The sequence below is a fragment of the Eucalyptus grandis genome, chromosome 5 (assembly GCF_016545825.1).
Source record: "Eucalyptus grandis isolate ANBG69807.140 chromosome 5, ASM1654582v1, whole genome shotgun sequence".
Classification (NCBI taxonomy): Eukaryota; Viridiplantae; Streptophyta; class Magnoliopsida; order Myrtales; family Myrtaceae; genus Eucalyptus; species Eucalyptus grandis.
This window is the reverse complement of record NC_052616.1, coordinates 41573405-41585118: the sequence shown is the minus strand read 5'-3', so window position 1 is coordinate 41585118 and position 11714 is coordinate 41573405. Positions and strand designations below refer to the sequence as shown.

Sequence of the window (11714 nt, the reverse complement as noted above, 5' to 3'; positions counted from 1 at the left end):
ACAGCGTCTCCAGATCTACGGTTTTTAAGAGTAAGATGATTCACCAAGCTAAACTTGTTAATTTTGCTTAAAATTTGAGTATGTTAAGCTTAAAGATGTTCTCTACAAGTTTCATGAAGAGACCGAAGAGAGATTCTTAGTAGAAATCAGCATGCAACCACAAATACACTGAAAGGTCAGTGAAATCATTCCAGATCTGGTGTCTCCGTAGGATGAGTGTTTCACCCCATAAATATCCATTATTTTACACCAAATTTGAGTATGTTGTAGTTTAATATGTTAGCGACAACTTTCATGAAGAGATCAAAGTCAAAATCGAACTCAAAACATGCATGAAAGCTCTCACAAGGTTCTGACTCAAACTGTTCATGCGAAAACAGCATGCATCTCAAGTACCAAACACATTAGCTTCACTCCCATGCCTCCAAACAACCTAGATTTCGACCCTACATGCAAAACATTGGTGCAAGAGTAGAAAGTGGATTCCCAACTTGCCTCTAGACCACACGAATGACGGTACACGGCGGCACACGGGCGGACGGACAGCGAGCGACGGCGACTCCTTCCTCTCGGCTTCCCCTCCCTCGCCTCACTCTCCCTCTTTCTCGCACGGTTCTCTCTCTCACTTGGCCGAATGGCTAACCGGCCACCTCTCTCTCTCCTCTTCCCTTTTATTTCCCCTAAACCTCATCATTTGCAATCATTGTTTGCCACTCCAATTGACCAATGCATGCCATCTTCCTTTGTGCCACTTGTCTTAACACATGCATAATGGGCTTTGGACTTGGGCTTGGAGGCTTTTGGGCCAGCAATGGCCGGCCACTCCTCCCCCTCTCATGGTCGACGGCAGCTCCCTTGTGGGCTTCAATGGGCCGGCCAACTTGGCCCATTAAAGGTCCACTCTTGGGCCTAAAGCCCAACCTAATTCAAATCAATTTTTTTCCTTTCTTTTTCTTATCCTTTATTTTAAGAATTAAATTACTAAATTTTACATGACCAAAATCTTGTGACATTTTATTTATAGGAATTTAATCCATAAAGTGCATGGCCAAGCATAGAATAATCTATCAAATTTAAAAATCTCATAGACACAAGCACAAATCACCTAATCTTAAAAAAAGAAACTAATGGCTAAAGCATAAGCCATAAGAAATTTCATTACCTAATTACGAGCTTTAATACACCTTAGAGCTTATCTTGAATTTTGGGATGCCACACGCCGACCCTCCCCACTCCATCGCCGGCCCTTCCCGGCGGTGGCAGGGAGGCGGCGAGGGCCCGCGACCCTCGCCCCCACGCGAGCCCTCCCCAGATCTGGGGGCGAGGGTCACGCCCCTCGCCCGGGTTCGATGAGGGCTCGCGGGCCTCGCCACCTCCCCGCCGCCACCGAGAAGGACCGACAACGGAGTGGGGAGGGTCAGTCGAGGGTCGCGGGCCCCTAGCCAGGGCCGACGAGACCGACCTGCCGGTGGCGAGGGCCTGCGAGCCTCGCCTAGATCCGGGGGAGAGGGTCGGCGGCCCCGGCCGACCGACGGCGAGGGCTGCGAGGACTCAGCCCTCGGCCGCCCCCGTTCGACCTCCCTCCCCCTTTTAAATTTTTTAAAATTTTCTTAATTTTTAAATTTTTTAAATTTTTCTTAAATTTTTAAATTTTTTGAATATTTTAAATAAAATTAAGTTTAAATCTAATTTAATTAAAATTTTATATTATTATTTACACATCAAACACGAAACGACATCGTTTTTGTATTTTCTCCGCCATGTCAACGTGCGAACGACGCCGTTTTGGACCAAACTCTGAAAATTGCCACGTCGCCATTTGACCAGATTTTGGCTGGAGTGGCACTTAAGTGTTCCATTTTACTCCGATATTGGCACTTAAGTGTACCATTTCAAAGTTATGGCACTTAAGTGTCCCTCCGTGCCAAGTTATGGCACTCTAGGTGTCCCAACCTCAAGAGAAGTGTTTGTGAATAGGCTAATTTCCATTAGTGACTCACTTGAATCATATAAGATGAAAAAATAGCACCTATTCGAGGGAATAACATTATGGGCTAAAATCGAGACATTTTTCTATGTCCAGGTTTGCGCTGCTTCAACTACAACTCAAGGCACTTCGTGAAGGGGGAAAAGACAAAAGATTTTCTCTTGTACCTGCTAAAACAATTTGAGGTTAAGGTTCCCGAGCAGATTTGGCGTGGTCCTCGAAGCTTTCAGAATTCTCCACGATCGATTTCCCTAGGGAATGGGTTGCTTCTTCTCTTGCTTCCACGTGAAGGAGGACGACGATCGCTCAGCTCCCTCGGTCCATTCCCTACCAGAAACCCCCGTAAGCTCTACGTGCATTCTATAGTCAATGTTCTGTTTTGAAGTGGATGAGTGGAAGTGAGGACTCCACCTCCTCCTCTACATGTTTAGTTTTCTCAGAATAAGTCGGGCGATTCAAGTTGCTCCTCATTTTACATTTCTTTGATGTTTATTGATACTTTTTAATTAGAAGCTGGATGAAACTAGCAGTATCGTTAGACGATTTAACATATTTTTCCCGTGAGGTCAAAATATTGGTTATCTATTCTATGCTCGAAGGAGAAGTCTACTTTCTGTCTGTTTGACATTTGCTATATTTACTTTCAGCATTTTGGCAGCAACAGCAGATTCTGTTTAACCGTTAGGTAGTGATTGCATTAAGCAAATTATTCATGTTCTAGTAATTTCTATCAGTAAGTGTTGTTTATGTATTAATTACCAGCGTCATTGTTAGTTTCGACATGGAGATGCTGCATTATTGAAGGTGGGCTTGGCTGGACATGGAAAAATTTCTTGACTTGAGCAAAAGACCCAAAATACTATTTCCTTGATAGGTGCTTTATTTATTTTATTTTAGCAACAAGTTTTTGATAAAATTAGCCTCACGATATGTAGTTACAATGGCTTCAAACTTATCTCCATATTTAATTCTAGTAGAAGCTAGCCTCATCAACCTGCACGTGGTCATTATTTTCGAGCAGTATCTCAGATCGTTGTTGCACGGAGAATTTGCATGAACCTTTGTGGTTGAACTTCACTGTGACAGTAGTTGCCACTATTTTTTGTCTTTTGTAATAAATGGAGCCTTATAAGGCGAGCGTGTACAAAGAACAAATAAATATGTGGAACGCGTCTTCTGATAATTAGGAAATGGAGAAGTCATCAGAATATGATTACGAAGTATTTTTGAGCTTAGAGGACTAGACACTCGTTTGGACATTGCTGATTACCTTTACGTCAACATGATTGATGCTGGAATTCAGGCATATAGGGACGATGAAGAGCTCCGTACCGGGGAAGAGATCGGCGGCCAGCTTCTCCAAGCTATTCAACACTCAAAGATCTCAATACCAATCTTTTCTAAAGGATATGCTGATAGTCCATGGTGTCTCAGGGAGTTGGTCAAGATGGTGGAGAGCAAGAACACAGGGGGACAAAAGATCATGCCCATTTTCTACAATGTCACGCCGTCCGAGGTCAAATACCAAAATGAGCACTACAACAATGCCATTGTTTCTGATTTAAACAAGAAGCAGTTCGATGATGAGACTATCAACAAGTGGAAGGCTACTCTTAAAGAGGTTGGAGAATTAAAGGGATGGGATCTCCATAGCATGCTAAATAGTTATTTAATTATATCTCATACGAATTGTTTGTTCTAGATGCATTATTTTGCTCAACTAAACCTCATGTCTTGATGTTGTTTCCTCCAATACTATCAGAGGCAAAGGTGAATTTGTGAAAGAAATTGTCAATGATGTTTTGACTGAGTTGAAAACTGCTTACTTGGAAGTATCCGATTGCTTTGTCGAAGTAGACAATCATGTGGATGAAATCATGAGGATGATAGGTGCACACAGCCGTGAAACAAAGATTGTTGGAATCCATGGTATGGGTTGTCACGCCCCGATCCTCGGGCACGCACACATCATTCTCTATTGGTCGATTTTATAATGCGATATCCTAGGACTTTATATCGCGACCCTTTCATATATTAAGCACATGCAGAAGCAGTTATAAATCCCCAGACAGTAAAACAATGGGATAGAAAAGTAGGGTCATATTTTTCATATTGAAACTTATAACCAAACTTTTATACAAAACACAAACCAGAGAACTTGATAACTATTCACATCAAAATGGAGTTCACAAAAGATGATGGAATCTCAGTTCATCCGGGTCATACTCAAGGCCCCTCTCGGGATTATCTTTTTCTTCAATATTCTTCTCCTCAGGTTTCACCTCAGAGTTCTCCCACTCAGATTCCTCCTCCTCAGCTTCTCATCGAGGTCTTGAAATGTTTTCCCCAAACAGGGATGAGACTACGTCTCAGCGAGTTCTACCCCACTAAGGCCCGATTAGTAAACTATTATATTATAGGCTGTCTAAACACAACATGAGTCGAAGGACTTACCTTGGCCTCAGATTCCACCTGCATATTAGCACAGTTCAAATAGACACCCAAGCAATCACATCACTGATCAGAGCATCAATCAAATCGACTCGGTCGATTACACGTCAACAAGACCACTTACGGTCATTTCCATTCAATCAAGCAATTCACAACATCAGATCAAAACAATGATCAATTGACCTAGTCGATTATATGTCAACGATGACCCTTCCCCGGCCAATTCAGTTCAATCAGTCAATCCATGACAAACAAATCAAATCATATCCGTAATTCCATCTATACTCGATAATTAGTCTCAACATACTAATTCAACAGTCCCATTCATATATAGGTCCAAGGCGCTAGAGGTGACCCCAGCACAAAGTCTCGCCATCATGCGGTACTTAGTCCTTGACCACAAATAACAATAGTATAAGGCGCTAAAGGTAACTCACACGAAGTATCGCTATCGTGCAGTACTTAGTCCTTTACTACAAAAGCAATAGTATAAGGCGCTAGAGGTAACTCACACGAGACGTAGCACTTAGCCCTTCACTATGCATTACAATACTGCAAGGCTCTAGGTAATTCCCATGCGGCTCACGTCGCCATGTAATACTTAGCCCTTGACTATAATAAGCAATGATATAAGGCACTAGAGGTAACCCACACAAAATCTCGCTACCATGTAGTACTTAATCCTTTACCTGCTCATGACTCATTGGCTTCCCTTAACACAACACACATCACATCCAGTTCCAATAATCATCTTGCTTCAACGATAAACCAGCACACGATTAATCCCTCACAGCCCAATGACATTGCCTCGCATTTAAATTCCTCAATTCAAATAATGTCTTGGTCTAATTTCTTTGTATTAAAAATACCCGATAAAATATCGTGCGTGAGCACACGGCTGGCCTTAGCCAAAATCTAATATTTTCCTTTCCATAACTCCCACATTTTCTATAGTCCGCTCAAATAGTTTTGGCATTATCAACCGATACCCGGTTATTTTTCAATTAATAACCAATGATTTTCCAAATAAAGAATAATTCCCTCAATTCAACACGAAATAAAGCTCCATTAAATAAACGGACTTCACCACGACGATCATCACGAAATTTCGGTCGTCGTCTAACCCAACTTTAATTTCCGAAAAATAAATAAATAAATAAATAATTTTGAAAAATAATAATTAATTACAATAAATCCAATTTAGCTCAAATGAAAGCCCAATTAAATAAACAGGCTGCACCACGATCATCAGCATAAAAATCCGGCCACTAGCCATCCAAGTTGAATTTCCGAATAATAAATAATTAAATAATTAATTTCGAAAAATAATATTCAAATACGAGAAATTCAATTCAGCTTAAAATAAAGCCCGATTAAATAAACGGATTTTGTCACGGTCATCAGCATAATATTCCAGTCACTGGCCATCACTGTTGAATTTTTCGGAAATTAATTAATTAATTAATTAATTAATTTCGAAAAATAATATTTAAATGTCAAAATTCCACTTAGGCCCGAATTATCAAATTGAAGCTCAATAAAGGGTCGGGAAAAATCACGAGGTACTTTCAATAATTAGTAGACCACGTCTACTTGCTAATTACGCAATCAATTTATCTAAATCGCATCACAATTGACTAATAATTGCTAATTTATTCTAATCTAACAACCTAAACATAATTAATTAAAACTAAACCAACCTTAAGCATGATTAGCCAACTAATCCGGGATTAGCGAGATTACTCACCAAATCGCGCGCAAATCGGATCCATCCGACGGGGGCGACGCGAGGAACGAATCTTCCCAAAGCACGGCTTGGGTTCAGGGCCCGGAAATGGCCCAAAAGCGGGCCCGAACTAGCTGGAAACCCACTTCGTGGGTTGCTGTTCTTGGCTGGCCGGAGCTAGTTCGGCGGCCAAAACAGCAAGGCGAGGCCGGCGAAGGGCGAGGGAGACGCTGGGGAGGTCCGACGGGGTCGAACGGTGGCCGGAGGTGGCCGGACGGGGGCTGGACAGAAGCTGGGCAGCGGTTGGACCGCGCGGGGGAGCACGTCTGGGCGTGAGGGATGGCCGGCGGAATGCGCGGCGTTGCGCGGGCGGGCGTCGCGGGTGCGGGCGGCGGGACGGGCGACAAGCGGCGGCTTTGGCGAGCTGCTGCTTCTGCTCGAGCTTCTGCTTCTGGTTCGCTTGAATCCGCGGAAGGGAGAAGGAGAGAGAGTGCGAAAGAGAGAGAAGAGAGAGATAGGGATTGACTGGTCAAAGAAGAGAGAGAGAAAGAGAGAAAAGTCGGTTGGGGGAAGCTGTCCGCACGAAGGGGGAGGGAAAAGGGGAGAGAAGAGAGAGAGAAAAGAGAAAAAGAAAGAAAAGAAAAGAGAAGAGAGAGAAAAAAGAAAAAGTAAAATCATATTACTTCTCTTATTTTATTTTCTTTTCTCCTTCCCTTTTTATTTTCTTTCGGGCTTCAATTTTTCTTCCGATAATTTCTTTCTTGAAATTTCAGACTCATCAATAAATTGACGAACGATGAGACAATGTCCTAAAAAAAAGGATTATGACATGCTTAAAATTCGATTCCCAAAATCGAGTTCAATTTCATTGTTAAAAATCGATCAGACGTAATTTTAGTCCAATCCAACAAATTGAGTAGCTTTTAGGGATTTTACTGCAGATACGTCCCTTAACGGTTTTACCCAATAGGTTAGTTAACTCGTGAGTGATTAGCTCAGATAAAAAGGACCCTAAGCACGTCGATGAAATGCCCATTTCACTTTATCAAAACGGGGTCGAATTTCAGGATGTCATATGGGTGGTGTGGGAAAGATGACTCTTGCCAAAATAGTGTACAATCAACTTTCTAATGATTTTGTTAATTATTGCTTCCTTTGTGACATTCGAAAAACAAAGATTACATGCTTGCAGAATCAGCTCTTATCAGACATCCTTAAAAAGAAATGGCCTGGCATCAACAATGTCATGTAAGGGAAAAAGGAGATAAAAGAAATGTTACGCTCTAAAAAAGTGCTTCTTCTACTTGATGATGCTGACGATGCAAGTCAACTTGATACACTCGTGCAGAAGCACGAGTGGTTTGGCAAGGGAAGCAAGATTATCATTACAACTAGAGATCGAGGAATTCTCAATGTTGATGAGACTTACGAACTTACTGGCATAGATTTTGATCATTCTCTCAAACTTTTTAGCAAACATACATTTAGAAGAGATTATCCCCTAGAGCAATACATTTCTCACTCTAAAAGGGCAGTAAATATGTGTAACGGTCTTCCTTTAGCTCTTGAGGTAATAGGTTCTCTTTTATATGGAAAAAGCAAAGAGGAGTGGGATGCCACATTAAAGGAGCTAGAAGAATCTCCTCAAGAGAATGTTAGAAAGAAGTTAATGATCAGCATTGAGGCCTTAAATGAAAACCAAAGAAAAATATTTCTCGATGTTGCTTGTTTTTTCATTGGGTATGATAAAAGAATTGTGATTCACTTTTGGGAAAGTTGTAAGTTTCTTCCTCATCAATCTCTTGGAATCCTCCAGCAAAGATCTTTGATAAAGATTAGAGATGATAACCAACTGTGGATGCATGATTGGTTAAGAGATATCGGAAGAAGTTTTATAGAAGAAGGAAGTGGTATGAAACCAGAGAACCAGCCATGGGTGTGGACTCATGAGCAAGCATTAGATATTTTAGAGAAAATGCAGGTAAATCATACAGCTTCATTCCTTTAAAAGAAGATTGGTCATCAACATATTCTGTTTGGTTTTCGTTCCTATAGCGTTGACTTATTATTCAATAGCACTTACCGATGTGGTTTATCAATCATTTTCTATGTTAGGAGGCGATTTAATTGTTTTCCCTTGAATGATATCAACACGGTAAATCATGGTTTTTTCTAACTTCTGTTTTATGTTTTTATTTTAGCAAAGTGGAGGTGGTGTTCATGGAATTGTATGCATTGAAGCATTATGTGTTGAGTTTCTTGAACTATCTAGATACTCCTTGATGAAAGAATTCTTAGAAAGTCTTTCAAATCTAAGGTTCCTTTGAATGTACTCTAAGTTCAGAGATCCAATCTCATTATGGTATCAGTGGAGAATAACAAATGATTATATAAAAAATATTTGGAGGTCAAATTTTTTTGAAGACCTAGGAATTTATCATAACTTAGGCCCACTTAGCCTTCCAGAGTCGAGATTTGTCCTTCCGAAGTTGAGATGGCTATCATGGAATGACATCCCTTATCCTATTAAACTGTCTCATAATTCCATGAGGAAATTAGTAATCCTTGATTTCTCAAGAAGTGAAATCAAGGCAACATGGCATGGCTGGAGCCACATCAAGGTACGATTTTTCACATAAAGTAAATGTGTGCTCTTTTGTGGTAGGTTATCTTAATTTAACCTAAAGAACAATATGTTCTCTTTTCAGTTGGCAGAGAATTTGAAGGTCCTTAATCTACTAGATGCAAGCTTCATAAAACTCCAAATTTGTCTTCTCATAAGAAATTAGAGCAATTGATTCTCGAAGGATGTGAGTGTTTGGTTGAAATTGATTCGTCCATTGGTCACCTTAAGAACTTAGTCTTCTTAAACTTGAAGGACTGTAAAAGTCTTCAAAAGCTACCAAACGAGATAGGGGCACTGGAATCTTTGATGGAACTTCTTCTTGACTCTACGTCTATAAAAGAGATCCATAAATGGAGAAGGATGAAGAATCTGAAAATTCTTAGCATGGCCAAATGTAGATCATTGAATAAATTCAGTTTCTTTGGTTGCTCAACATCAGTGGCGAAGCTCTTATTAGTGGATAACCATTTCAACTCATTGATTGAGTTAGATCTATCGAACACTAGTATCAGGGAGTTACCAAATTCAATTGGGTATATGAAGAAATTGAAAGTGCTAAAGCTATGCCATTGCCCCATAAGAAAACTACCCAGCGATATTGGAATGTTGGAGAAGCTCGAACAGCTAGAGGCGGGGGCAGAATTGACAGAGATTCTCAGTGATATTGGGAAGCTACCAATTTTGAGAAAATTGGTGTTCGCAGGCGGTGAAATTTCAACGATGCCTCAGCTTCCAGAAAGTTTGGTCACTCTAACCATTGATTTATACTCAATGAAGAGAATGCCGGACATCTCAAACTTATTAAATTTGAGAAATTTGAAGTTGAATTTAAGATTGCATCCTTCAAAACTTGCAGTAGATCCAAGTTCTTGGGGGATTGGAAGATTACGCATGCTTGAGGTCTTGGACTTGTATTGTCTTGATATTGGCACCTTATCTTTTGATCTTGTTCTCCTTTCTAAGTTGAAGGAACTCCATATCCAATGCCACAATTTGCAATGCCTACCAAGGCTTCCGACAAATTTGTCATACTTATGTATCTCGAATTGCTATAAACTAAAAGCAACAAATGATTTTTCCAATATGAAAGCGTTATCACTTTTGGATATTAGTTGGTTTAAGGCACTAACAGAGATTGAAGGCCTTGAAGGCTTGGAGAATCTGAGAACACTAGTGCTCAGGGGTTTATCATTGGCGAAGTTGCCTGATCTAACTAGCTTGAAGAAGCTTAAGGCAATTCATGTGCATTTTTGTTTTGAGCTGGTAAAGGTTCTAGATTGTCCAAAATCGTTGGAGACACTTGAGATTGAATACTGTCCTAAAGTACAAAAGTGGCCTGATCCATCAAGATTGAAGAATCTAAAAGTTCCATTTCAAGGTAAAAGGGAATGAAGTTTATTGCAATTTACAAACAGTCTTTTTCCTTCTTCTTTTTTCCAATAATGTTCACTTTTATCTTTGAATATTTCGGATTTTATATATTAAGGTCCTTAATAAGTGTGGGCTCTCTGAATTTGAAATGTGATTTTTGTTATTAAAAAATAAGTATATGCTACTTAAATGAAGGAGAATTTATTAATATATGTTGACATCTAAATTTTGATTAAATATTTAGATATTTGTTGCATAAAAATTAGGGATCAATTTGACTCTAATAAAAATGATTTTCACATCACCTAGGCATTAATATTATTTGCATCCGCTGAGATTTATTTTTATTTTATTTTCCCTTTATTTTACCTTGTTTTCTGGTAATTGTATAGAAGAACTTAAAAAATGGGCGGCCTACGGGCGCTTCGCCTGGGCGCAGCACAACTTTCTGCGGAAAAGACACAGCAGAGCAGGCGAAAGTAATGACTGATGAGGTGCCGATTCGAACGGGAGAGGACGGTCGGCGCGCAAAGGACCGGCGGCCGAAGCCTCCGTCGGCCGGCCTCCTCCGCCAAGAAATAGGCCTCCCGCGAGAGACGATGGGGAGGAGCAAGCTCAAAGGACTCCTCCAGAGAGACATTTGGAAAGGCCCGAGAGAGAGAGAGGGGTAGAGAAAGAAGAGGGGGATCTGGGGTGAGATCTGAAGAGAGAGAGGGAGAGACCCGCGAGGGGTGGAGAGATCAGAGAGATTTCCTCCGCCAATGTACGTACATCTCTTTCTGTCATCTCTTTCTCACCTTCTCATTTCTAAACTTCAAGCGTTGTACCTCTGGTTCTTTGTTTTAAGGGAGCGTAATTACTGTTTAGGCTTTTAAAGGGTTGGGCCATGAGTTCCTTTGAAGCTAGAATAGAGAAGCTCATTCATTATAATATGATTTTAAAAGTTACCGTATTTTAGAAGTCATTGTTCTTGCTCATTTTTTTGTCAATTCTCTGCTTGAGTGTGTGCTTTATGTGAATCGAAGTGTGCATGAGGTTGTGTACCCTCCCATCCACACCCCAAAATATCTCATATTGAAGGAGGAAGAAAAGAGATAAAAGATTGCAGTTATTTTTTTTTTAATCCAAATTTCGCATTTTCTTGTAAGCATCAAATGCACAAGCTAGACTTTGACGTTCACTTTGATGTGGCTTGCTGTACATATATTGGTTAATGTGTGGTGTATGTGATTTTGACGGCTGCCCTTGTCACGTCAATCCATGAGAATTGGTTCTGCGCAAGATGCATGAGCGCATCAAATTCTGCTGGTGAAGGGGCTATTGTCATGCAGACGACGGCTTTCATCTTGGTGGCACTGTGAGCATAGATGTTGACAGATAGAATTGGTTTAGGACTATAATGAAAGCATGCCATTCAGTTTTAAGCAATCAGATATTGCAGATAATGCTTCAGCATGCATCTCCCTCACCCGTGAGAGGTATGGTTCAATTGGAGCGGCATCGGGTGCTGTAATGGCTGCTGCTCAATTTACATGGCAGTGAAATTGAAGAAA

At 40.6% G+C, this 11714-nt stretch overlaps 1 protein-coding gene across 1 annotated transcript; it reads left to right on the top strand.

Annotated features, from left to right (window-relative positions):
- The first annotated feature begins 3269 nt into the window (after positions 1–3269).
- On the top strand, positions 3270–10182 carry LOC104446442 (disease resistance protein RPV1). The gene is made up of 3 exons (XM_039313708.1): positions 3270–3608; positions 7981–8145; positions 9043–10182. Exons 1-3 carry the CDS (start codon positions 3270–3272, stop codon positions 10180–10182), a joined length of 1644 nt encoding a protein of 547 aa, XP_039169642.1.
- Positions 10183–11714: the final 1532 nt, after the last annotated feature.

Excerpts from the sequence above, each read along its gene's own strand:
- LOC104446442 (XM_039313708.1), top strand. The coding sequence starts at position 3,270 with ATGATTGATGCTGGAATTCAGGCATATAGGGACGATGAAGAGCTCCGT. Across the intron at positions 3,609-7,980 it reads GGAAGGCTACTCTTAAAGAG|CAAAGATCTTTGATAAAGAT; the intron begins GTTGGAGAATTA and ends GGAATCCTCCAG. Across the intron at positions 8,146-9,042 it reads ATATTTTAGAGAAAATGCAG|GACTGTAAAAGTCTTCAAAA; the intron begins GTAAATCATACA and ends TTAAACTTGAAG.